This window comes from Rissa tridactyla, chromosome 18, assembly GCF_028500815.1.
Source record: "Rissa tridactyla isolate bRisTri1 chromosome 18, bRisTri1.patW.cur.20221130, whole genome shotgun sequence".
Classification (NCBI taxonomy): Eukaryota; Metazoa; Chordata; class Aves; order Charadriiformes; family Laridae; genus Rissa; species Rissa tridactyla.
The window spans coordinates 4,540,421-4,566,670 of record NC_071483.1 but is presented as its reverse complement, the minus strand read 5'-3'; the positions used below and the strand labels follow the sequence as shown (position 1 = coordinate 4,566,670).

Here is a 26,250-nt window from a genome sequence, read left to right as displayed (position 1 = left end):
GCGCCGTGCCCAAGGAGTGGCAGGGGAGGGCTGGGGGGGGTCTTGCGGCACAAGAACCTGGTTTCCTGGCTCAGGACTGACCTTTCAGCTCCCAGGGCTCCAGGAGACATTCAGGGGAATTCGAGTGCGACTGTAAATATTTTTCCGTTTCAGGGGAAAGGGAAGGAGTGAGTCAGGAATGTAAATACCAGATTGTGGCTAGCAGTGCCTTCGCTGGCTGTGCCGCCACGGGCTGGGGCCTGGTGGCCAGAGCTTTATTGCAAACCACCAGCTCCTGCCCACCTTGGAGAAGAGTCGGGGTTACTTGAGTCTCCAAAGCGTGTCTCAGGCCCTGCCTTCTAAAGCAGAAAAGCACGGGGGTCATGTTTCCATCCTGCGTGAGGAGCCAGCTCCGATGGAGACATGCCCTGCTGTCTGTCTGCGGGGCCGTCTGTCGGCACCAAATGTCTCTTCGGCATCTAAGAGCTGCCCAGCGTCTTCGGAGCATCCTGGCCATTCCACCTCGCAGCTCAAATCCGTAGTAGGGACTTGATTTCCAGAGTCTGGAGGGACTCCGGATTCTGGAGATGGCTGCGGAGGGTCCCCACAAGGCTCTCCGCCTTGCTTTTGCTCGCCGGTGCGCGCTAGACGCTCGCTCGCTGCCTGATGGTGGGACTCCGGTCGGGGTTGGAGCCTGTAGAAATCACCGAGTCATTGCTCCGTCTCTTCTCCCCAAATTCGCCGGATGCTCAGCTTTCTCGTGTCTCCGGGTCGGGGCTGTTGTCTGGGGCGGGGGGGGGGGTTCCCCCTCCCTCCAGACCGTCTGATGGCAGCCAGCGCCAACCCCGCGCTTGCAGCAGAATCACCGCGGTGTGGTCATCAGGCTGGCGTGAAGCGAGCCGGGGACGGGGTCTGTGCCAAGCGAGCAGAAAGGGCAACCCGAAGCCGTGGGCAGCCAGGCGTTAACGTGGGGACACGCTGCTGCTTTGGGGGGTTGTTTGGTGACACGTGGCAGCCCGGTTTACCGGGCACGGGGCATCCCGGCGTCAGTTGCCGCTCCTGCAGCAAGCAGTTGCCTTTGGCCAGTGCCGACCATCCCCATCGCTGGTGGTGTCTGGGGAGGAGCAAGATGAAGGAAGTTCCGGGTGCCTGCGAGCTGGTGATAGGAGCCGGGAAAAGAAGAGCAAATCGTGACGGATGCGAGTGGGGTGGTGGAGCCCGGCAGAGGCTGTGGGCACAGCGGGGTGGCTCCTGCGCTTGAAGGAGCAGGGACGGGTTTCAAAACTACCAGCGGAAACATTTCTGCTGGCTGGCAGCGAGATTTGGGTGCTAAAACACTTGGGTGCTTTTAGCAGCTCGCATCCCTCCCCTGAAACTGGGGCTTTTGGAGGGGCCACCCCGGAGGTCTGATGGAGACCTGGGAGTCAGGGACTTGAGGACTGAGAGCTGGAGAGGGACTTTTTACAAGGGCAGGTAGTGACAGGACGAGGGGTAATGGCTTCAAACTGGAAAAGGGGAGATTTAGATGAGAGCTGAGGCAGAAATTCTTGGCTGTGAGGGCGGTGAGCCCCTAGCCCAGGTTGCCCAGAGAAGCTGTGGCTGCCCCATCCCTAGAGGGGTTCAAGGCCAGGTTGGACGGGGCTTGGAGCAACCTGGGCTGGTGGGAGGTGTCCCTGCCCAGGGCAGGGAGTGGCACTGGATGGTCTTTAAGGTCCCTTCCAACCCAAACCATTCCATGATTTGTTTGGGCGAGGCGTGATAAAAGGGGTAAGAAACCTGTTGCGGTGGTGGCACGGGATGCAGGAACTGGATCTTGAAACCAGACGCCACAGAAACACCCCAGAGCAAAGCCACCAGCCTGGGGACACCGGTGCCACCTGCAAGGCAGAGGGGAAAGGGGATAGCAAAGAAGCGTTGGAAAACGTGCGTCACCCCAGCCTTCGTCATCGCATTGGAAATCCGTGGGTCTGACGTACGGGATGACCGTGCAGGAGATTATCTCTGTTCCCCTTCTGCCGGGCGCCGGGTGGGGCTGTGCCAGGCAGGATTCTTCTGGGGACAGCCGTGGGCAACGCTTGGCTGGTGGGAAGGGCTGCCGGAGATTTTGTGGGCTGGTTCTTCTGGATCCGTGGGACTGGTTGATGCGGATTCCCTCACTGAGCCGGAGGGAGATGTTTGTCTTCCAACCTGCCCCGCTTGCCACCGGCTTATTCCATGTGTGGGCTGCAGATACCGAAGTGGCGTGTGGTCTGAGGGCACCCCCGACGTTTCCCCGTTTGTATCGGTGAGCTGGTGGCCGTTCTTGCAGGGGAATGGGGGCTTGACAGATAACTGTCAGGAAAGAATTTTGAAATAGTCCCGCAGCTGGTGCCACAAAAGTGTAAATTGTCACGATAATGAATTTAAACAGCCTCTTCTAATGCAGACCTGTTGCATTCCTGCTTCCTTGGCGGGGAATGATGCAAACGCAAGCGGTGGTTTCCCTTTCTCTCTGCTTTGCCATCTCGGAAAGAACAGCCACAGCATTATTTTCCCTCCCTGATCTACCCGTTGCTGGTGTTTGAGCAAAAAAAACCAAACCCATCCAAACTGTTCCCTGCTCGGCTCTGAGAAAAACCATTAGATTAATTAGGGCTGGAAGAGTGAAAGGTTCCCGCTGTGAAATACGGGATGGTGATGGAGTGGGAAAAGCTGAACCTGTCTGTAATCCCAGCCCTAACGTCCATTAAAGCAGAATTACGCTGGGTTTGCAGCCACGGCTTTGCCCCCCTGCGGGGACCCTGTCGCCCGCAGCGATGCCCCGTTCACCGCTCTGCTTTCTGGACCTTAAGGAACCGAAGGTGGTCTTTCATCCCATTTATTAACGAAGGCTTGGACACCTCCTGCCGGGGGGGCAGGGCTGGTTCCCGCACAGTCTGCAGGGGGGATCGGGGATGTGAGCGTTGACTCACCGACTCCTGCAACACCCATAGCCTTAGGTGGGTGCTGGCCCGGCTTGCAGGGAGACATTGGGAAGTTGTCCCTCCCCTGAGACCTCCAACAACCCCTCCTGGGGTGGTTTATGGGGTAGAAGCAGAACATGGCGATATTTGGCCGGTTTGGTTCACGTGCCCAGGCACCCAACCGCGGCTTAGCCACGATACCCAGAGGTGCTTGGGAATTAGCAGGGTGGAGAACGAGTCTTTTGCCTGCGATTAGCATGGCTAAATAGAGTCCTTTGGGGTTGGAGAGTTACACGCAGGAGAAGGGGAAACCGGGCGGTGGTGGAGGGAAGGGGAGAGCGTCGTTCTCTGGGTTACGAGAGTATAAACCTGGGGCACCGCGGGACTGGAGCCCCTCTTCTGCGGGAGAGACAGACATCTCAATGGCACTTGTGTAGACCAGAGGCTCATTGGGCTTGCAAAAGAGTATTTCCTTAATGTAATCCTTTCCCTTTTCCCTCCTGCAAGTCCTGGGGTTTGGCTGTAGACTCTGGAGCTGGTGGAGGCTGTAGAGACTGTCCCAGGGTCAGGCAGGAGTCGGTCCTTTGCTAGAGCATCGTTGGGTACTGAGAGAGGAAACTTTAAAAGTAAGCAATATGAGGATGAATTACTGCAGCTGCCTCGTAAACATTTCTTTGCTTTTTTTCCCCCCTCTCTTTTGAGTCCCCAAGGCTTAATTTGTTCAAATAAAAACTGAAATCCATCCGGAATACTCTGTGAAAACACAGCCTTGCCGAGCGGCGACGGAGCTGGGTTCCGCCTCTCCCCTGTGCTGGCTTCGCTGGGCTGCCCGCGGTCGTTGGCGGATTCTTCTCGCCCGGCGGGGCACAAGGCTGCTGGCGTAGGTTTGATAACAGCCTCGGTGTTTTGAAATGCGGGCCGGCAGCTTCAAAGGGAACGTCAGAGGAGCAGGGAAGTTGTGGTGATGGTTTGGCTCGGACCAAGAATCGATGCTTGGTCCTCTCGCTTCACGGTGCCGGCCGACACACCGCCTTAGGCAAGCTGTGCAATCGCCATCTGTTCTGTATGGTGTTTGGTATCTCGCTTATCTCTCTAATTTCCCAACATCTTCCAGTTGTGTGTTAATTGAGGGATGGCTATCTCGTCGTGTTTTGTTCTTCTGCTCTTTCCTCGGGCGGAAGAAGGCGTGTGTTTCGGCTTGGGAAGGAAGAAACGGAATTCGAAGCTCTGCAGACGGGCAGGCGCGCACACGTTGCTGCGTGTTGGTCAGAAGAGGCGAGAGCCAAGATTGATCATTGCTTGGAGTGGAGAATAAATTTGGTGGTCTGTCACCTCTGGTGGCGTGTCACCTTTTGGGGGGACGTCACCCCATGGCTTGGGTGGGTCTCCTTCCCAGGAGAGCTTGACCCACCTGCGTGCCGGATTTGACAGGAATGGGATAAGGACTTGTTTGAAGTCGAGGTGCTGTTTTGAGAAGCCTGAGTGGAAAGTTGGAGGATGCAAAGTACTTTTTGTAATCGGAAGGGAACAAATGCGTTTCCTTGGGTTGCCCAGAAGTGACTCATAAACATCAGAGCATCAATGGTCTTTGTCTCCAGAAAGTCACAATACAATCAACCTCGAGGGACCGCTCTTCAATTCTGCTTAATAGAGGGTGCTGGTAGGGAAATAATTCTCTTTATCGAGCCTGCAGGACGCACATATGCAGAAGCAGACTGCCTTTTGCCGATTTACCGCGGGGTTTTTTTCAGTGCCTGGAATTATTCTGCACGTCACAGTCACGACACGCTAAAGCTTAAATGATGTGTTTGGTGAGACGGCAGCTTCCCACCCTGCTGCTGAGGGTTTTAACGGCGCAAATGCCACAGGCGCAGACTTAAAAGCACGCGCAGGCCTTTAAAACGAAGAGCTGGTGTATCCAGCCCTGCTAGTGCCTCAGTTTCCCTTGGGAGCGCTTTTCCCACGGTGGCCCCGGTCCCTGGAGGGTGCGTTTTTGCAACGCAGGGGCTCCTCTCCTGGCTGTGAATGCCGCGTAGAGGGGAGAGCATCTGCTCCCGGGAGCGCTGCTGTTAGCTTGGCTGGGTGTGAAATAGCATCGCCTGCGTCCCGGCTCGGTGCGGGGGGGATGCTGGAAGGCTGAAATGGTGTGTGACGGTTCTCCAGCCCCCGGATCTCACCAGCGTGGGCTCAGCGGGTGGGATCCTGGGCTGCATCGAAAGCAGCGTGGGCGGCAGGGTGAGGGGGGGGATTCTGCCCCTCTGCTCCGCTCTGGGGAGACCCCGCCTGGAGTCCTGCCTCCAGCTCTGGAGCCCTCAGCACAAGAAGGACTCGGAGCTGTTGGAGCGGGGCCAGAGGAGGCCCCGGAGATGCTGGGAGGGCTGGAGCTCCTCTGCTGTGGGGACAGGCTGAGAGAGCCGGGGGGGTTCAGCCTGGAGAAGAGAAGGCTCCGGGGAGACCTTCCGGCCCCTTCCAGTCCCTAGAGGGGCTCCAGGAAAGCTGGGGAGGGACTCTGGAGCGGGGGGGGGGAGCCATGGGACGAGGGGGAACAATTTTAAGCTGGAAGAGGGGAGATTTAGATGAGATCTTGGGAAGAAATTCTTGGCTGTGAGGGCGGTGAGCCCCTGGCCCAGGTTGCCCAGAGAAGCTGTGGCTGCCCCATCCCTGGAGGGGTTCAAGGCCAGGTTGGACGGGGCTTGGAGCAACCTGGGCTGGTGGGAGGTGTCCCTGCCCAGGGCAGGGGGGTGGCACTGGATGGTCTTTAAGGTCCCTTCCAACCCAAACCATTCTATGATTCTAATATCTCCGCGTGCCGAAGGCCAGGGAAGAGGTGAAGGTGTCTGGGTGCGCTCGCCTTGGCTCCCGTCTCGCCGCTGGCGTGTGCTGCGAGCGGTGTTGCTTTGTCTGGGTTTGCAAAGGCCGGTAGTAATCAGTGATAATTGCAGTTACCTCCTCCCTCCCGTCGGAGTGGAGACCAACAGGTTATTTCCTGAAAAGCTTTTGTTTGTCTTTCCTGCCCGTGTTCCCGGTAGGAAATCTGCCCTTCCTGGGAAGGGCGATTGGCATTGCTCTGCCTGGGGAGTTTGTCCGTGGTCACCTCGGGCTGGCTCAGCTTTAACTCTTCCCAAGGCTTCGAGGGCCAGCAGGAACCGTGGATTAAACGCTGCGCCATGTGGTTGAGGATGAGGAGCTGGGAGAACGACCGTAGCCTTATTTTAGGTGACCGGGTACCGTCTCTTTACGTCTCCTTGAGTACCTTCTGCTGCGGAGCAATTCAATAGCCGCACTAAACAGCGTGAAGTTTGGCTCTGCACCCTGCAAAAAGTAATTCAGATGGTTTTATTGCAGAAATCCCCCAGCTTGAGGCCGCCGTGCTGCGCTGACCTCTCCTAGCCCAGCTATTCGTGGCATCCAGCGCCTCTTGCGACAGCTGAAGCCATCTGGGAAGAGCGTGGCCGCTGAGCGGTTATGTTTAGCTCCTGGCCCCTTTCCCCGGAGCATAAGCAGTTCTTCTAGACCTTCTTCTATTAGGCCTCCTCAAAACGCTCAAATCCAGCTGCCGTCGCTGTTCTGTTTTCGAAGGGTTTAAACCCAAACGAGGATGCCGTTGCCCTGTAGAAAACTCAGTTTTCCGGGGTAAACCACGTGTGCCAGGCAGAGCCCAGCCATTCTGACTTGGCTGCGCCATGCACCCGTCCAGAGATGGTGGAGAAGACTCAAAATGAGTCTTGGGAGCAAGAGCAGAAACGATTTGCCTGGCAGTTTGTCCCCGTGCGCCTCCGTCCCTGCCTGCCCAGCTCCTGCTGGATGGGTGCCACAGGCTGGTAAAGATTCGTAGGGTCCTGCCTTAGAAAAAACCCCATGTGGAGCAGCCTGAAGGCTTCAAACAGGTTTGCTAATCTCAGCCTGCGGTTTGGGAGCGGCCTTGGAATGTGCCCGTTAGAGGAATGTAGTCACCGAGTCAGTGGGGATTGGGGTTACCGGAGCACCCTGAAGTCAACGGAGATTTTTAATAGCCAGCTTGGCACGTAGCGCCAAGCCCTCCACCGGCTTCTCAAAGCTTCTCTTGGGGGAGAACGTTGGGTTTTGCAGCACCTCGTCTGGAGCTGGGGAGAGGGGGAGGAGAGCGGCTCTGCTCACGCTGGGCACAGCTGGAACGGGAAGAAGTTTCTTCAAGACGCGATGGGAGCCTTGAAGCCTCCCAAGCCATCACCGCTTGCTCCAGCAGCGTCTCCAGCTGGCTCCGGGTTTTCCTCCCTGTTTAAAATGCTGTAGCTGTTGGGTGACAGGCCAGGGTGCCGTGGGTTTCTCAGTCTTTAATAGCAAGTAGGTCTTTCTTAATATCTGCTTTTCTTGCAGAGTGTCCTTGGCTTTTCTTCTGATTTGAAGGAGAAGCATTATCTAAACATAGGACTGGAAATTGGGAGCTGCCGGGTTCTCACACCAGCTCTCACGCCGTTCACTTGGGGACTTGGGCAAGTCCATTTAATGTCTTTTGTCTCTCATTTCCTTTTTACAGCTGGGAGGAAATTAATACCAGCTCTATAAAAGACTCCCAATTGATCTGTTAATTTCTTCTGAGTGCTTCGGAGATAAAATGAGGGTACGTGCCTTTGCTGCATCGGTTCTCCCTGCTCTCAAAAAAAAGAATATTCGAGTGTTTCCACTAAACGCCTTTGTCTGTGGATTGCCATCACGGTGCGTTATGGCAGTGCCCGGGCACTTTCTCCTCCCAGGAGGGTGATGGTGGCCCCCCTGTCCTCCCCACTGCGTTCCCAAGGGCTCTTTCACAGAATCCCAGAATCCTGGACTGGCAGGGGTTGGAAGGGCCCTCTGGAGATCATCCCGTCCAACCCCCTGCCAGAGCAGGGTCACCCACAGCAGGTGGCACAGGAACGCCTCCAGGCGGGTTTGGGATGTCTCCAGAGACGGAGACTCCCCCACCTCTCTGGGCAGCCTGTGCCAGGGCTCTGCCACCCTCACAGCAAAGAAGTTCCTCCTCGTGTTGGGATGGAACTTCCCGTGTTTCAGTTTGTGCCCGTTACCCCTTGTCCTGTCCCCGGGCACCACTGAAAAGAGCCTGGCCCCATCCTCCTGACACCCACCCTTTAAGTATTTATCAGCATTGATGAGATCCCCCCTCAGTCTTATCTTCTCCAGACTAAAAAGACTCAAATCCCCCAGCCTTCCTTCATGAGAGATATTCTGATCCCTAATGATCTTGGCAGCCCTTTGCTGTCCCCTCTCCAGCAGTTCCCTGTCCTCCTTGACCCAGGGAGCTCAGAACTGGCCCCAGCGCTCCAGATGTGGCCTCCCCAGGGCAGAGCAGAGGGGGAGGATGACCTCCCTCCACCTGCTGGCCACGCTTTTCTCGATGCCCCCCAGGATGCCATTGGCTGCCTTGGCCACCAGGGCCCATTGCTGGCTCATGGTCATCCCGTTGTCCACCAGGACTCCCGGGTCTCTTTCCATAGAGCTGCTCTCCAGGAGGTCACCCCCAACCTGTCCTGGTGCAGGGGGTTATTCCTGCCCAGGCACAGCACCCTACACTTGCCCTTGTTGAATTTCAGAAGGTTTCTCTCCTCCCAACTCTCCAGCCTGGCCAGGTCTCTCTGTACACAGCCTTCTGCTGTGTCAGCCACCCCTCCCAGCCACGGTGCCGTTGGGCGAGTGGCAGGCTGGGGACTGTCCCAGGCCGGTTGGAGGGGGATGTTGGTCCCAAAAGGCCGCTGTCGTGCTCATCACCTCCCGCAACGTGAGCCCTTGGGGACATCTCCCTGCAGGGATGCTCCCTGCGAGCTGGCAGGAGCCTGCCGGCGGGCTGCCGCTTCCCGGTACACGTGGGGCCGTGCCGGCATCCCGGTGTGGAGTACGTGAGGTGGGGGGGGGAAGAAAAAAAAGGGCTTTTTAGGGCTTGCCTGGGAGTTGGCAGCTGAATCAGCGGCGGGTGAGTCAGGGAGGCAGCGATCGCTCCTCCCTGCCCTGCCCTGCCTTCGAGGGTAGCCTGGCACTTCCCTGCCTGGTTTGGGGAGATTTTCCTGGACGCGGATCTCCCCCGAATCCGGCTCTTGGAAGCGGGTGCCCCAGGACAGGGCCAGCTCTGCCGGGAGGTGCTGGCAGGGCTGGGACCCTGGGCAGGCTGGTTCCTCAGCCAAGTCTCACCCAAACCTCGGGCCGAGCGGAGGGAAAGCAGAGGGAGAAACGGGGCAGAGAGGGTGCGTGGGAGCAGGATGGATCCCTTTCCCGCTGCCGTCCGCCAGCGCCACAATTAGGGCTTGCTGCAGGCTGCTCCGCGCAGCGCCGCGGAGCCAACTGTTTAGTTTGGGTTGATCTTAATTAATTAGTGTATCTTTTAGAGTTGGAGGAGGGGGGAGGATTAGGGAGAGCCCAGGCTGTCGCTGGCTCACCTGCCTGACCAGACCTTCTGGGTCAGAGTGGCGAGGTTTAATTGGGAGGAATTGCTGCCGGCTGTTTGGCGCTTCTGTGCGAAGTCGCGGACCCAAACGTTCGCCGTCTGGTTCGCAGAGCTGCAGGGAACACCGGGCATTGGACCATGCAAAGGTCTCGGCATGGTCAGCTTCCCTGCACTGCCCCAGGCTTGGGAAAAGAGAGGGACAGAGGGACACAGCCCCTTCGGAGCGGGGAAGCGCCGAGCGGGCAAACCGCAAATCATCAGTCCCCCATCCCTGGCTTTGTGCCGGGGGGGGCGAGTCGGGGCTGAGCCTGCGTTGGGCCCCAAGGATCTCTCCTTGTTATCGTTGAAGTTCTCTTGGTCGGCGTAAACAGCTTGTTTATAAGCGTACACAGCGGCTTTCTGCAAGGGGGGGGTCCGCCCATCCTGGCAGGCTGATATCCAGGGTGCCTGCAGATGATTCACAGCTCTCCTGCGCGCCGGGGAGCGTTGCGTCCTCCTCCCGCTTTGCAGCACTGCAGCGTTGCCATCGAGGTCCCGCGACACCCGCCTTTCCCTTGGCTGCAGCGCAGCATCCTCCTCCTCCTCCTCCTCCTCCTCCTCCTCCCCGGTGACCTTCCAGCAGGGCTCTGGGCAGAGAAAACAAGATTTCCCTTGCCAAGGGGAGCGTTGTGCTTCTGGAGGGGGGGTTGTCGGGGCAGGTAGGGAGCTGGGCTCATCTGCATGCGGCTCGTGACTCCCGCTGCTGCAGTGACGCCGCTGGTTGCGTTCCCCGGGTTGCTCGTCTTTTTGGGATGCTTCTGGGTCTCCACATCCAGCCCTGCACTAAAGGGACAACCCTGTGGTTTCCCGGGGGGTGCCGTCAGCATCCTTGGGTATTTCTCTGCTGACGTTGCCCAGGGCTGGGAGGGGGCTGCATGGGCAGGGGGTGAAGTCTGGCACCCCTGCAGCCCTTCGGAGCCAGGCGGTGCCTGGTCCATCCCTCGGCGGAGCGAGCACCCCTGGAGGGGGCTGAGCAGGCGCTCCCGGGGGAAGGCAAGGCACGATGGTGGGGATTAGAGGCACTTTCCTACATGGTGCTGCTGCAGGGGGGCTCGTGGGCGGCGTAGCTCAGCTCCTCGCCCTCTGTGCTCCCCAGCCGTGTGGTGCCAGGGGCCGGTGCGGGGTGGGGAGGAGTGGTACCCGCCTGCCCACCCTCCCCGCCGGGCCCTGCCGTAACGGCTGGTTTGAGAGCACGCCGGACCCGTTCCCGTTATCGCCAGTCCCCACCGCCGTTGCTTGTCCTAGCAGCTAAAATGCATGAAATGGCTTTAAATAACTGCTCTCTGAAAGGCTCCAGGCATGAAACGGCACAGCCTCGGATCCCCGACCAGCTCCGAGCTGTCCTCCCCCTGCCCCTCGCAGAGTGCCAGGCCAGCATCGCTCCTGCTGATGCCCTGGCATCCATCCCCGACGCGCCCGGGGCAGCTCTCAGCATCCTCCCCAGGAGGAAGGCTCTGGCTGCAGCTTTTTTCTCTGTTTACCCTATTCTGGGGCGTGGGATCGGCTCCCCGAAGGTGCCCAGGGGACCGGGAGATGTGGGCAAGGCAAGTGCCTGCTCTCTCCAGCAGCCTCGGGGGTGCAGGGTGTGTAGACTCGTCTCCCCTCCCATCGGAGGATTTATTCAGGCCTCAGCAGCGGGAACTGGCTGCAAACCGCTGCGGAGGGAGGATGGTGCAACTGGGAAACCCTCAGCCCTGCTGCAGACCCCCCCCCTGCAGCCCCTCCTGGCGACGAAGGCGCGGAGAATCCGTCTGCCCTTTGCCTGGGATGAAGGGCTCTTCCCCGGGGCGGTGATGCTGCGCTGGCGGCATCCTCTGCTTTTGCTAACGTGGCTGTACCTTAAGGGTTTGACCACGCCGCTTTGCATCGGTCCTTGCACGGTCGGGAAGGGCCAGGCCAGCCTGAATTATCGGTCGCCGCAGCTGGCTCGCTAAGCTGCAGCAAGGCTCGTGGTACCTGACAATGTCTGCTTTTTGTTCTCTGGCTTTCAGGTTTTGACTCATTCGTGGGCTGGCCTGATGCTATCAAGGCTGTTCTTATCTTCCGCAAAGCAGGCAGGGTCCAGGCAGGGTCACCTTCTCATGCACGCTTGCCTTGCCGTGGGCGTTAGGGCTGAATACAGGAGATGGAGCGAGCCGGAGGCTGTACCAGGCGGCTCTCGCTCTCCTATCGCCGGAAAATTTCTGTTTGCCCCCAGTTTGTTTGCAGTCTGGGAGGAAAAGAAGGGAAAACAAGGGGCAATTCAGCGGCTGCGAGGTGGGAGCCGGCCGTTTGAGCGAGGTCGGTAGGTAAGGGGGATGTTAACGTCACGCCAAGAGAAAATAAAACCTTGGGCAAATGGCAACGGGTCTGAACAGCTATTTACTGCAGTGACGCGACTCGTAGGGACGTTGTGTGCGATCCAGCTGGGAACTGAGGTCTGGGAATTGGTCACGCTCACGGCCGGGCTGTGCTGGGCACCTTGTGTTGGGGTGGACGGAGCCTGCGAGGATTCCGTGCGGATCCCGCATCCCGCGCGGATGCGCCCCGCTTAAAAAGCTTAAAGTGATCCCCACTTCTTGCAGACTGAAAATCTCGGCAAGCTCTAACGCCGTGCTGAATGCTCGTGGATTTGAACCCGAGCCCGGAGCATCACAGGCTGCTCGCAGCCCCCTGCCCGCGCCTGGCTGGGCTGCGGAAGAGTGATCCCCAAAATTAGGGCGACGTGCCTTGCTTTTCCCTTCTCTCCCTGTTCCCTGTCCGGGTGGGTGCCGGCTGTGTGGCCCCTGCGTGGGATCGGCATTAACTCCCCGAGTCACAAAAAGCAGTATAAATTAATTACCATCCTGCTTCTTGGCTTTTCTTCGTAATTAGCGACAAGAAAATAATGAGGCTTGAATGAAACATTAGGTTGGATCTGGAGGAAGCTGTTTTGTGTAGGAGCTCTTTCTGTAGCTTTATCTTTAAAACAAAAAAAAAAGTCAACTTCTAACCAGGAAATGTCATTTTGGGGTGGAAAAATGCAAGCTTTTCCGTTTTGGGCATTGACGCCACTGGATGCTTCCCTTAAAGGTTGCCCCACGCAACCCAAATTGCTGAAACCAGCCCAAAGAGATCTGCAGGAGAGCACCGGGGAGACCTGGCCCTGCATTAAACCCCTGCTCCGTGGTGAGGCAGAAAAGGATTTGGCAAAATCAAGGGGCGGTTTGTTTCCCAGCCACCTGCGGCAGAGCCCCGCGCGGGTGCCATCCCGTCGGAGCGGGTGCCGGAGCGAGCCGGGATGATGCTCAGAGGGGCTGGAGCTTCAGGGCAGATGGTGCCGTCAGAGCTTGCGAGACGCAACGGCTGTAATTTCAGGATCATGGTTTTACCACCTCCCCTTGCAGGGTGACACGAGCCGTGGCTTCGCTCTATTTTTAGGTGTAAATCACCAGCTATTTAATTCCTTTCCAGCAAGTTCAATTTTCAGCCCCTTCCCTGGAGACTTCCCCATTACGTCTGGTACCCGTGCCGGTGCCGGGCACACGTGGCTCTCTCTCTGTGCCCTTCCCCAGGCTCCTCGCTCCCTCTCTTTGCAGGGAGAGTGATGGATCCGGCTCCATTTTACCAGGGAGGGTGCCCAGCGGGGCTGAGACACGCTCTCAGCGGCTACGAGACATCCCACGAGGCTTGTGCCGGAGGCCACCAGCAATCAGCAAAGCCTGGCTGATCTTTGGGCAACTGCAGCAGTGGCCGATGGTCGGGTGGGGGAAGAGAGGAATCCAGCGCCTTTTTTTGGGGAGGAAAAGGGATAAATGGAGAGAAGCTGAGAGCCTGAGATGGGTTTTCCCCTGGGAGCCGGTTGCAAAACGTTCGGTTCCACCCTGCCTGGGGCTTAGCCCCACATCCTTGCCCCTTTACCACCCGAAAATACAGAGCGTGAAAGCCAGGTCAGGGTGGTCTCGGTGCTTTGCAGACCCTGGAGCGCAGCCCCAGCCCTCCTCCCTGCCCCAGTGTTTCTTCTAAGCAGAGGAAAAAAGAAGGGGACGGTGCTGGGCAATGGCTTTGCAGATGGCTAGTCCCCATGGCTGGTGACACATCAGTGACTTTGTGGCTCGTCCGGCAAAGCGTCCGCGTGTCAGGGCTCTCCGTGGTCCCCGTGTCCCACAGGAGCATGGGAAGGTGTTCCCGCATCCCTCGCCGCCGGGTCGATGGGTTTGGTGAGGACACGGGGCTGCTGCGTCTCTGTGTGGCCCACCCGGACCCTGCCAGCCTGGTGTCCTGAAGGGTTAAAGTGGCCTTAGAGGGACCCTGGTGCTGCTGAGCCACGTGTGTCCCCTCCAGCCGGTGCTCTCTGCAGTGTCCTTCAGAAGGGCAGCCCTTCTGAGCATGCCTGCTCCCCCTCGCTCCCTCCTTCCCGGCCTCCGTGCCTTCTCCCGGGGCTTTTCCAGCACCGCAGCACCCTCCGTACCCAAGCCATGCTGCCGCTCGGTCCCATCCCGCAGCCCAAACAAGCACCCATGGGTCCCCCTGGGGCTGCTACGAGCATCGCCCAGCGGGGCTTCACCACCCCCTCGCTCAGGCTAACCCTTCATCTACCTCCTTTCGTCAAAAAAAAATCATCCAGGGGGTGGAAAAGCTGTGTAATCCCTGGTTAATAATTGTGTAATTCCCCTCCCGGGGCTGCCGCCTGCCTGCTGGAGCCTGCAGCCGCGCTCCTCAACTTCTGAAGCCTGGGAAGACGGGGTGTTTTTGTAACCGTTCCCCTTTCTTCTGCCTCCTCTTAGCTAACAGGCATCTTCCTGGAAGCAAGCCGGCTTTCCCGCAATGCTCCCAAGTGCGTGGGCGCTTGGGAAGCCGGGGTGAAGCCGCAGGAGCATCCCACTTAACCATCAACGTGCCGAGCCCTCCCCGCCACACCGCCCACTCCCGGCCCTCCTTCCTCCCTCTCCTTACCCTGCTCCGACCCAAACGCCAACCCCGTGGATTTTCTTCCCTCCTCCTTCAGGTTTCTTCTCCTGCGGTGGAAGGAGGGGCCGTTAACCCCAGCCAAACTCACCCTGCAGCTGGAGGGGGATGTGGTGGCCGATGGCAATCCCAGCTGCGGGCACTGGGGACGGGCGCACGGTGGCTCTGGGAACCGGGGGGGACCCCGTAAATGCTGGTCCCCCGGCCCTGGCACACTGTCTCGTGGCGCAGGCTGCTTCCAGTATCAGCATTATATATAGATATATAATTTTATATATCTATATATACTATTTTATTTCTTATTTATCACCTATAAACGCCAGTATTCCCCAGGGCCATCACGATCCAGCTCCAGCAATGTCGCCGGGGTGGGAGACTCGGAGCAGGGAAGTGCGTGAAGGCTTTGCCTCCTTTAAAGAGTTCTTGTGAAGCGTTTGATTAAAAGGTTACTAAAATTTTCTTTCCGCAGTGCTTCGAGAGAGGGCTTTAAAAGGAGGGGAGCGCTGCCCGAGCTCTGAGGAAGCCTGACCTTGGGTCCCGTGCCATATGGAGCCACCCTGCGTGGGTGGGACAGGGAAATGCCATCAGGTGGGGAGGGAGGGGACCTTATAGATGCTGTAGGACACGGCGCCCATGGTCCTGGGGGCTTTCTGCTGTGGGGTGAGGCTGGGCTGAGCGAAGGGGGGGATCCTCCCCGCTCCCTTTTGCAGTAGGTTCTCAGCGCCGCAGCCGCCCCGTGAGCTGCAAATCATCCCCTTCTGGCCTTGAGAGAGGGTTCCCAAATTGCCGTGAGCAGCTCGGGGCACGGAGGTGGCCTCTACTCTACCTGCAGTGCGAGAAGCATCGCCTCGGGCAAAGACTCATGCGGGATCTGGCTCGTTTTGACACCAGCGCTCCCCAAATGTGGGGATGCTGGGGCTGGGTTGGGTGCCCAGCACCCTTCCCTCCGTATCCCTTCCCTCCATATCCCTTCAGGCTCTTCCTGGCCAGGCTGAGGACGGAGGCAGAGCAGATACAGCGGGTTTTGAGTCATTAAGCAATGAAGGAGCAGACGCTGCTGGATGGAGCTTTACGTAACGCCAAGGCGCAGCAGCATCCAGCCCAGGCTGCGGTAACCCAGATACAGCCCGGGAAGGAAAAAACAAAACCCACACGGGAGGTCGGAGTCTCTCCCCAAGCTGTTTGGTCGGGAGTAAATATCGACACGGCACTGCATCTGCCAGCAGCCAGCGCCTTGGGAAAAGCAGCCCAGGTCCCCCTTGGTAGGATGAGGATGAAGCTTTAGCAGCTGAAATGGGAGCCCTGGTGTTTACTGGGGCGAGAACCGACCCTTGCAAAGTCTGGAGACGGAAAGTGGCTTGCCGCCCTCTTCCTTCGGCTTCCACGGCCTCCAAAATACAAGCCGGCTTTATGCATTGTGGGGAAAAATAATCTGCCTTGCCGCGCAGTCCAACAGACTCCGGTGGTTCTTGCCACCGCTGAAGTTAGGGAAGGAAAATTCCCGGTGTTGCCCTCCATCGCCTACACTCGGGTAGAAACGGCCCCCTGCGAATCTGCTGACGCCGAGATGAAGACAACTGGTGGTCAGGAGCCGCAGAGCCAAGTTTTGCAGCACGGGCCTCGCCGCGCAACAGCTCTCCTTGCCCCAAATCTCTTCAATTTGAAGGACGGTGATTTCCTCCTGTCCTTCAAGGGCTTAGATGGCGATTAAAAACTGGAAAACCCGTCCCCAGCTCCGCTCTGCCCTAACCCGAGGAGGACTTGGCCGCCAGCGAGAGCGGTGCCCGCGTTCGCTTTCCTGGGCACACGCAAGCGCCATGTGGGCAAGGAACCATTTTAATAGGAATGATGAACTTCTGGATTTCCTTTTCCTTGTTTGCTCAGGCTCGCGGGGTTGGTGTTCACTCCGCTGTTCTTGTTTTTAATAGTTTGGGTGGTGTTCGATGCCGGTGGTAGGGGAACCGCACCCATGGAGGTTTGTTTTCCAAAGGAAGAAACTTGGGCGACTGCGGGTGCCCTGGGCTGGTGATTTGGGGATCGCGGCTCGCTCGCGGGGTCCCAGTTCACGGCAGGGCCACCACATTTGGGGACAAGCGGGTGGCAACAGTAGGTACCCGAGCAAGCGAGCAGCACGGCTACCTGCTATGCAAATAACCTTTTACTAAAGCAGCCAGGAATGGGAACCCTGGGGATTATTAAGGCTTATTATTATTATTAAGCTTTATTATTATTATTAAGGCTATTATCAAGATTTATTCCCTTTCCTGCTGCCCCTGGATGTGCCCGTGGCCGGCCGTCCTCATCGCTCAGCCTCCCCCAGGAGAGAAATCGAGGCGCAGAGCTGGGATGGGGCCGGTTCGCCCCTGCCTGGCATCGCGTTTCTTCCCATTAATCACCCCCACCCCGAAGCGGGATACCGGCCCGGCGCTGGGAGCAGGATCCCAGCAGGATCCCAGCAACAGATTGGTACCCGTGTGCTTTCGAACGCTCTAAAAATACTGAGCGGAGAAAGCGGGGAGCGAAAAAAATGGCTGAGATTCAGCGAAATCAAAGGCGTAATTATCACGCAGCCCCTGTGAGTGTATTTTTAGGGCCCTACAAAAAGGGTCGAAAACACTGAATTCACATCAGCACGCAAATGTTCCAGTTTAATGGGATCCTGGGGCCTGTGGGGAAGAAGTGCGAGATGCTTAATTGTCGGTGTTTGTGTTTTATTCACGACTGAACGTCCTTAGCAAACGAAAACTGATTTGCTGTGGGCTTCTCGCTGCTCGTGTGGCTTTAAACCTTATTCCGGCTAGGGCTGGCGCGTGCTGAGATGGGCCATTGCCCCATGTGCTGGAAGGGCTGATTATTCCCAGTGTTTCCATGAGCTGTGCTAGGAAAAAGGATTATCGCCTCCACTCCAATGGGGAGCTCCCTGCCAGGGCTGCCTTGGGGCGCTCGTGTGGGCTGTAGGGAGGTTGGAGACAGAAGAAAATTCCCATGGAGGTAAATCAGGAACCACATCCAGCCCGGGAGGTCCCTGAGTGCAGGTGGCCGGACATTGGGAGAGCACTGGGAGAAAGCTCAGATGCTTCCCGGCTCCTCCCGGCTTCCCTTTGTGCCCGAACCCAAGGGCCATGGGGCAGTTTGCTCAGGGATCGGTGCTGCTGTGGTAAAACCGACGGCAAAACCAGACTCCTTCCCCCATCGCTCCGGCACCCGAGACCCACCGGAGCCACCTGGGTGCTGCCGAAATGGCGCAGACAGATCCGCGTGGAGCCTTGGGTGTGATGAATCCTCCGGCCTCTGCAGTGCTGCCAGAGGATTCATCACACCCACGCCGGAGGCAGCGCTTGCAGCTCAGGTAGCAATTTGAGGTCTAATCCTGCCCTTGGGGGGCTGCGTGTGGCCGTGGCCGGTGGCCAGTGGCTGACTCATTCCCCGTCCTTAGGGAGGGATTGTGGAAGCGGCCGCTTTTCCCATCGGAGCCGGATTCGTGCGGCGCCTTCCCCGCTCAGCTGCGCAGGTGGAGGAGGGATGAGCCGGCACGGTGCCGCAGATGTGGTCCCTGCAGGCTCGACGGCGGGGTTCGGGGGGGCTCACCGCGGCGCCGAGCGGCTCCAATCATCAGCGGGATGGTGGCTCGTTAGGGAGGGGTGGGTTGTTGTTTTTTTTTTAATCTGTTGTGAAACGATGTGCAGATGGCACAGCCGCCCGGCCGGAAGGAACGGAGGAACACGGGATGCCAAAGCAGGGTTCCTTATTTTAAACCGCTTCCCTTGCCAGGGAACAAATGTGCCGCACTTCAAAATAATAATTATAAAGCCTGGGAGAGGATCCAGGGAACCCAAAATCCTTCTGTGGGTCTGGGCGCGTTGGCTGAAGCATTGCTTTGGTTGGCATCGTGCCGCTTGCCCGGCCCCGCAGGCAGATGCCCGCGTTGCCGCGGCTGTGTTTGGTGGATGGGGATCATCCCAGCGGGTCCTGGCTGGCTCAGAGACCTGCGTTTGGGGCCGTGCTGTGACGGAAAAAGGGGAAAATGAGGTCCCTCTTACCTTGAACCCCAAGGAACGCACTGTAAGGGTATGTCCTGTCCCTGCTCCATGCCCGGGAGCAGCCCTGCCGGCCAGGAATGCAGGGGTTGCGGCGACCATCGAATTACAGAATCGCCTAGAGGTTGGAAGGGACCTTTCAGATCATCGAGTGCAACCGTCAGCCGAACTCTGACAAAAACCAGCACTAAACCGTCTCTCTCAGCACACAAAGTCTTTTAAAGCCCTCCAGGGCTGGTGCCTCAACCCCTTCCGTGGGGCAGCCTGTTAAACCGGCCGTATAAAACCTCCCGTCTCGCTCCTGAAGCTGCAGGAGGGGGAAGAAGGAGCCACCCCAATTTCATCCTCAAAGCCGCTCAGCGCCAGCTCCGCTCCCTGTCCCCTGCCTCGGGGACACCCCGGGGACGGCCACCGCGCTGCCGCCTCCTGCCAGCGCCTGTCAGGCTGGGGGTGCCGGCGCCCGGGTGGGCAGGCTGCCGTCTGACGGGAGGGAAACGCCAGTGCCTACGTGCGCCTGGAATGCGTAGCTGTGATGGGAAGAGCCGGAGCCAGTGACAGCTTGTGTTGGGAGAACTGCCTGTGCCGCAGGCAGCTGTCACCGGGGCCTGGGGGTCCCCCGAGACACCCCGGGGTGCCCAGAGGACGACTGCCGCCTGTTGAACTGGGACTCACTGGTATTTTCTGGCCTGAGGTCAAGCAATGCCAGGGTACATGGGCCTGGGGAAGCTGAACTTTCCACTTTACAGCGGGGAAGAAGGGGGTTAGAAGGGGAAACTGAGGCACGCCAAGAGCAAATGATCCCCAAGAGTGCAGGGAGGGCTGGGAACTGGTTCTGGGCTCCCGCTGGGGTCTCCTCCTGCAGAGAGCATCCTCCAGTCGTGTAGCCAACGTGTGTCTTGCTCTCTCCCCCTCCTCTCCAGGCTTCCACGTGATCCCTTCGGTATCCAACATTGTCCCCGAGAGCTGCCTGCTCATCGTGGTGGGCCTTTTGGTTGGGGGACTCATCAAAGGGGTGGGTGAAAAGCCCCCCATCCTCAAGTCGAACATCTTCTTCCTCTTCCTCCTCCCACCCATCATCTTGGATGCCGGCTATTTCCTCCCCTTGCGCCAATTCACCGAGAACCTGGGCACCATCCTCATCTTCGCCGTGGTGGGGACGCTCTGGAATGCCTTCTTCTTGGGTGGCCTGATGTACGCCGTGTGCCAGCTCGGCGGCCCCGGCCTGAACCACATCGGCCTCCTGGCCAACCTGCTCTTCGGCAGCATCATCTCGGCCGTGGACCCGGTGGCCGTGCTGGCCGTCTTTGAGGAGATCCACATCAACGAGCTGCTCCACATCTTGGTCTTCGGGGAGTCCCTGCTGAACGACGCCGTCACGGTCGTAAGTGGATGAGGGGGATCGGCCGAGGGGTTCGCTTTGGTGGAATGTCTGTGGGTGGTGGCACCAGGACTGGCAGCTATCACAGAATCACAGAATCATAGAATTGCCCAGGTTGAAAGGGACCTTTCAGATCATCGAGTCCAACCATCAACCTAACTGACCAAAAACAACGACTAAACCGTATCTCTAAGCACTATGTTCACCCGGCTTTTAAATCCCTCCGGGGATGGTGCCTCAACCACTTCCCTGGGCAGCCTGTTCCAATGCTTGACAACCCTTTCAGTGTAAAAATTTTTCCCAATACCCATCCCAAACCTCCCCTGGTGCAACTTGAGGCTGTTTCCTCTTGTCCCATGTCCTCTCCCCTGGGAGAAGAGCCCAACCCCCCCTGGCTGCCCCTTCCTTTCAGGGAGCTGTAGAGAGCAAGAAGGTCTCCCCTCAGCCCCCAGCTCCCTCAGCCGCTCCTCACCAGACTTGTGCTCCAGACCCCTCACCAGCTCCGTTGCCCTTCTCTGGACCCACTCCAGCCCCTCGGTATCTTTTTTTTATGGTGAGGGGCCCAAAACTGGACACGGTACTGGATCCAGTACTCCTACTGGACGCAGTATCGATCAAATCAATCAGAACCGTAGACTGGGTCCCTCCTGCCGGCTGAGCTGCCGCAGCCCCGCTTGCTCCTGACCTTTTGCAGGTGCAAAGCTAAATATAGCAGCGTAAAACACCGCAGAGGCGGATTAAGGTGAAACGTTTTACTTGGCGGTTTGGGGAGACCGAGAGCACGTGCCCAGCCGGCCACCGCCTCTCGGTGGAGAGCAGGACCGTGCCTTGGTCTCCTGGGAATCTGCTCTGCAGGCTGAAATTGCTGCCTGCTGCCCTGCCCGTGCCCATCCTGCCAAGGAAGGCGAGCGGGAGCTGGCGCTGGGTCATGTAGCTGCTTCTCCTTCCTCCTGTGGCCTTCCTTGCTGTCTGTCCCCCAGCCGCAGCACCGAGGGCAGGACACGGTCAGCCATGGCAAGGGGGGAGCCGTGGGGGCTGCATCCAAGCTGGCATCCCACCTGGGTCACCCCTCAGCCCCAGTCTTTGTGAGCAGCTTTGCAGGGACCTTTGGGAGGTTCAGGGGCCAGACCACCCCCGCTGAGGACATCTGCGTCCAGGTGCTGGCTTGGCCGTTAGCGCGGCGTCCTCCTCTGCAGAGCCGACCTCTAAATTTGCTTCTAACCCACTGCTTTTTCCTGGCTCTTCTTCCGTATCCCAGCTGTCCCCTTTGGAGCTGGCTGCTCGGCACAGTGGTGACGACGTTCCTGGTGACGAGGAACGCGCTGTCCCACCACAGGGCTTTTCCCAGGCACTTCTTCCCCCCGCTTTCCACCTGAGGGGCTCCCTGCAGGGTCTGTGTCCCCGCTCCCGTCCCTGGGGAATGCTTTCGCCTTCTGCTGTCATGTCTGTCCCTGCCCGTGTCCCTGCAGCTGGCACCTCGCCCTCTCACTGCTCCTGAGCGCTGCCATCCCTGCAGGATGCTCCGAAGCCCGTTTCCCACCCTGACAACACCTGCGTCAGCTTCTGCTTGAAAATCGCTCCAGTAAATGCGTGTGGGGGTGGGCGAAGGCGCTGGAGCCGGGGGTGGGCTCCTCCCGCGAGGTTGCCCTTTTAGCTACAGGGAGGTCTGGGCTGGTCCCTGGGCTGAGCAGGGCAGGTGGTGGCTTTTCTCTCCACGTGGCTGTCGGTTGTCCCCCAGCCTGGATCTGTCCTGCTTGTTGGGACGCAGGAACAGTCTCTGGCTGGTTCAACCCTTGACCGAAGGCCCTCCTGGGACAGCGGTTGGGTTTGTGTTGGAGAGCAGAGCTGTCCCAGGCACATGTCTGATGACACCATGTCCCTGGGAGCCATGGAGGACGGGGACCTGGTCCCTATGGGTCTGTGTCTCGCATCACCAGCTTTTTTTGACACGAGGCTTGGTCAAACGCAGGACCCAGCTCAGGGTCACCAAGCACTGGCACACTTTGTCTCATGCTGGGTACCTGCCTGGCTCCCTTTGCTGCTCCTCTCCAAGGAAGGTCCCCGAGCAGGTCTCCCCGAGGTGCTGTCTCTTGCCAGCAGGACAGTTTGAACCTCCCTCTCCCTTCTCCCTCCCAGGTCCTCTACCACCTCTTTGAAGAGTTTGCCAACTTCGAGCAGGTGACCATTATCGATATCATCCTCGGCTTCCTCAGCTTCTTCGTGGTGTCGCTGGGCGGTGTCTTTGTGGGCGTCATTTATGGGGTGATCGCTGCCTTCACGTCCCGCTTCACCTCCCACATCCGAGTCATCGAGCCCCTCTTCGTCTTCCTCTACAGCTACATGGCGTATCTCTCTGCTGAGCTCTTCCACCTCTCCGGCATCATGGCGTGAGTTGGGCACGGGTGGGAGAAGAAGCCTTCCTGTTCCCAGTACCGTTTGGAGGATTTCCTCTGGTGTAACCACATCTCTCTGGCTGGCCCAGCGTGGCCAGTACATGCCCAGGGAGGGCCAGAGGTGTGTTTGGGCTGGGCTGTGCAGGGAAGCGACTCTTTCGAGTTGTCGCACAGATCCTGGGGTGCTGGCAGCCCATTGCCCGTTCACCTGGGCAAGATGACGTGGTTTTGTGCCGCCTGGCTCCAATGCTCACTCCTGCCCTGCCAGGAGGAAGGAGAAACCTCGTATTGCCTTCTCTGGAGGCCTTGAATAATTGCTTATGTCTCTCAAGCCCTGTCCTGCTCTGCGGTTTGGTAGAAGAGCACAAAACACTGCTGCAGGGCCAGTGGTTAGTGCTGTCCCCACGTCCCCATGGCTGCTGAGTGCCCCAACCTTACCCCTAGGCTCATCGCCTCCGGTGTGGTCATGCGACCCTATGTGGAAGCCAACATCTCCCACAAATCCCACACCACCATCAAGTATTTCCTTAAGATGTGGAGCAGCGTGAGCGAGACCCTCATCTTCATCTTCCTGGGCGTCTCCACCGTGGCTGGCCACCACTACTGGAACTGGACCTTCGTCATCAGCACGCTGCTCTTCTGCCTCATCGCGAGAGTTTTAGGTGAGGTGTTAGTGTGGTGGCAAAGGCCTTGAGGACCGTCCTGGGTGATGGGTGACTCTCACGGCCACGAGGCCCAAGTTTGCCTTGGGGAGATGGAGGTGACTGGGTGGCACTGGTCCTTGCCTCCCCAAGTTTGCTGGGGAGATGGAGGTGACTGGGTGGCACTGGTCCACTGTGGGCGTCAGCCTTGCTGGTGGTTGGCTTTGTGAGGAGGTGGGGTTGAGGCCGAGTTTGTGCTCGACATGGGGTTGAAGCCTGTGACGGGTGTTGGGATGAGCCAGCAGGACAGTACCCACCTGCACCCATGGCCTCGAGGGGGTGACGCTGCGCTGGGCTGCAAGCTGGGCTCCCGGGGGGATCTCTTTGGGGCGGGAGGGTGTCCTTCACCATCCGCTCACACGAGACCCCGGCCCGCTCCCCTAGGCGTCCTGGTCCTCACCTGGTTCATCAACAAGTTCCGAATTGTGAAGCTGACGCCCAAAGACCAGTTCATCATCGCCTATGGGGGCCTGCGGGGAGCCATCGCCTTCTCCCTCTGCTACCTCCTGGACTATAAGCATTTCGGCATGAGGGACATGTTCCTCACAGCCATCATCACAGTCATCTTCTTCACAGTCTTCGTGCAGGTTGGTGGTCACGGTGCAATTTCAGAAGGAAAGGGGATTATTCGGTGAGCCACATGTGTTTGTGGAGGGTGGGCAGCACGTCCCCAGCCTCCATCCCTGACCCTGTCACTGTCCCCCTTCTCCAGAAGCTCTTGAGGCTGCCAAGTGACACCGGAACCACCACCCCATGGTTCAGCTGTGCTGAAGCCAGCTGGTATGCCTTGGCGACAGCTCTAACCCACCTTCCCCGTTCCCTAGGGCATGACCATCCGGCCTTTGGTGGACCTGCTGGCCGTGAAGAAGAAGCAAGAGACAAAACGCTCCATCAACGAAGAGATCCACACGCAGGTAACCCGCTCCGCCCGGCCAGCCCTTCCCGCGCGCTTCTCTTCGCCGCCTTAGCCCTCTTCTCTCTCTGCTTCTGCCACCTCCACCGCTGTAACCAGGCGGGTTTACAGAGCGGGAGCTGCCCCTAAATCGGTGCCCAAGGTAAGGGGGGACAGAGCGAGGGCTCTCCTCCATCTGTGTCGTCCAGTGCCCGCTCCGACCCAGACCTCCCCTGTGCCTGGTAGAGCAGCAGCCCGCTTGCGTAGGACCGTGCTGCCCTCCTGAGGCCCATCCTGGACCCACAGCCCTGATTTTGCACCCCCTGAGTGCCCTCACCCCTGTGTCAGCGTGGGTGTTGGGGTGGGGAGAGGGTGGGTGACAGCCCTGCGAGCTGCCTACACCTTGGACCTTCTCTTGCAGTTCTTAGATCACCTTCTGACAGGGATCGAGGACATCTGTGGTCACTACGGGCATCACCACTGGAAGGACAAGTGAGTGTGGAGGTCTGGGGACGTGGCGGACCTGTGGGGGAGGTGGGGAAGGGTTTGAATCGCCACCTGGTAGGTTTTCCAGCCCTGTGCTGGATTTTTCCCCAGGCTGTAACATCCACACACCCACTCCCCTTGATGAATTATGGCCCTGGGTTGGTGGGAGTGGGGCTGCAGGGCTGCACCCCTTGGTTGGCCACGTCACCCACAGCAGCGTGGGAGCCGCCGGTGGCCGGTCCCTGCAGGAGCTCAGGACCATCCGTTGTGGTCCGGCAGCTGCTGGGTGTTTGGGAGGCTGCCTGGCTCGGGAGGGAGTCAGGGAAGCCTGGCCTGACCTGCACTGGTGGGAACGGAACCATCTTCTGCTGGCCTGGGCCAGGGGTGGGGAGCGGGGAGTGGGTGCCGGGGCAGGGGGGGGGTCTGATCTATCGCTGCTCCTCCTTTCCCCACATCCTCGGGAAGGCTGAATCGCTTCAACAAGAAGTACGTGAAGAAGTGCCTGATCGCGGGGGAGCGGTCCAAGGAGCCCCAGCTCATCGCTTTCTATCACAAGATGGAGATGAAGCAGGCAATCGAGCTGGTGGAGAGCGGGGGCATAGGCAAGATCCCCTCCGCTGTCTCCACCGTCTCCATCCAGTGAGTTCCCCAGCCCTGGCCACCCTCTGCCTCCAATGGGCCCCTGGTGTAGGCTGAGCACGCTCCCTGCTAGTGGCCGCAGGGCAAGCAGCCGTTCGGCCCTGCCTGAATCCTGTCTGTCCACGCAGGAACATCAACCCCAAGACCCTCCCCGTGGAGCGCATCCTTCCCGCCCTGTCCAAGGACAAGGAGGAGGAGATCCGGAAAATCCTTCGCAACAACCTGCAGAAAACCAGGCAGAGGGTAAGGTGTCCCCTGGCACCGTGTGTCCCCGCTGTGTTTCCCTGGGGGTGGCCAGGACCCCTTCCTACCAGAAGCCCTCGAGGCCAGCTGTGCCGTTCACCCCTGGTGTCCCTGCCCTCCTGCCCCTCGTGTTCCTGGTCTTTTTCCTCCTGGGATTGTGCTGGGCTAGTGCTGAGCTTGGCTGGTGGCTGAGCCCAGCGTTTAAACCCTCACTGGGCTAAGGTGGGTCCAGATCGGGCATCACAAGGGACACAAGGGACAAGCCACCAGCTGGTGGCTGTTTCAGCCATCTCCGAGGGAAATGGTGCTGTGACCTTCCTTTGCCTTTCTGTGTGTGTGGGGGGGGTTTTAACCCCTCTCCTTTTCTTGGGGCCTTTTCCCAGTTGCGATCCTACAACCGGCACACGCTTGTGGCCGACCCCTACGAGGAAGCCTGGAACCAGATGCTCCTGCGGAGGCAGAAGGCCCGGCAGCTGGAACAAAAGGTATCAAGGAGACGGTGGAGCAGGGATGCTTCCACGGACTGGGAAGGACGGGGGGCCGAGGGGGGCTTCCCAGCCTGGGAAGGGCATCAGTGTCCTAGATGGGGAGGGGGCTGAGGTTCAGATGGCAGCGGGGGACAGCCTTGGGGGGCCTTGTGATTGCTCCAGACTGAGCAAGTCCTGGCAGCACAGCTGGGAGGATGCACACCCACGTCCTCTGCATCCCGCTGCTGCTTCTCACGCATCCCCGCGGCCTGGGGTCAATTCCCTGCCTCCCCTTCCCCATTTATCCTGGCCACTCCGACAGAAATGGTCCCTGTGTTCCGATTCCAGATGAACAACTATCTGACAGTGCCGGCTCACAAGCTGGATTCGCCCACCATGTCCCGGGCTCGCATCGGCTCAGGTAGGTGGGACCGAGCTGCCGGGGGAGCGCCGCTGCCGGCACCTCGCTGGGCATCGCCGGTGTTTGGCTGCTGAAACACTCGGTGGTTGTGTCATCCCGCACCCCATCAGCTCCTCCGCCGTTCTCCAGCCCCGATCGTCCCCGTCCCGCTCCCCTGCCTGCGATGCAGCCAAGCCCTGGGGGTTGGGGCTTCTACCTGAGCAGAAGCCCCCTGCTCGCTTCCCAGCACAATTCCCACCGGGAAGTCAGCTTGGTGGGTCGGTAGATCTCTCCGGAGCTCAGCTCGCTCCGTCCA

At 59.0% G+C, this 26,250-nt stretch overlaps 1 protein-coding gene across 1 annotated transcript in view; it reads left to right on the top strand.

Moving 5' to 3' along the window:
• SLC9A1 (solute carrier family 9 member A1) overlaps positions 1 to 26,250 on the top strand; it is a 32,586-nt gene that overhangs the window by 3,845 nt on the left and 2,491 nt on the right. The window contains exons 2-11 of the mRNA XM_054223530.1: positions 19,256 to 19,716; positions 21,850 to 22,100; positions 22,551 to 22,768; positions 23,192 to 23,394; positions 23,632 to 23,721; positions 24,121 to 24,191; positions 24,651 to 24,824; positions 24,953 to 25,067; positions 25,451 to 25,552; positions 25,883 to 25,955. Coding sequence (XP_054079505.1) covers positions 19,256 to 19,716; positions 21,850 to 22,100; positions 22,551 to 22,768; positions 23,192 to 23,394; positions 23,632 to 23,721; positions 24,121 to 24,191; positions 24,651 to 24,824; positions 24,953 to 25,067; positions 25,451 to 25,552; positions 25,883 to 25,955 — 1,758 coding nt within the window. The remainder of the gene's footprint in view (positions 1 to 19,255; positions 19,717 to 21,849; positions 22,101 to 22,550; positions 22,769 to 23,191; positions 23,395 to 23,631; positions 23,722 to 24,120; positions 24,192 to 24,650; positions 24,825 to 24,952; positions 25,068 to 25,450; positions 25,553 to 25,882; positions 25,956 to 26,250) is intronic.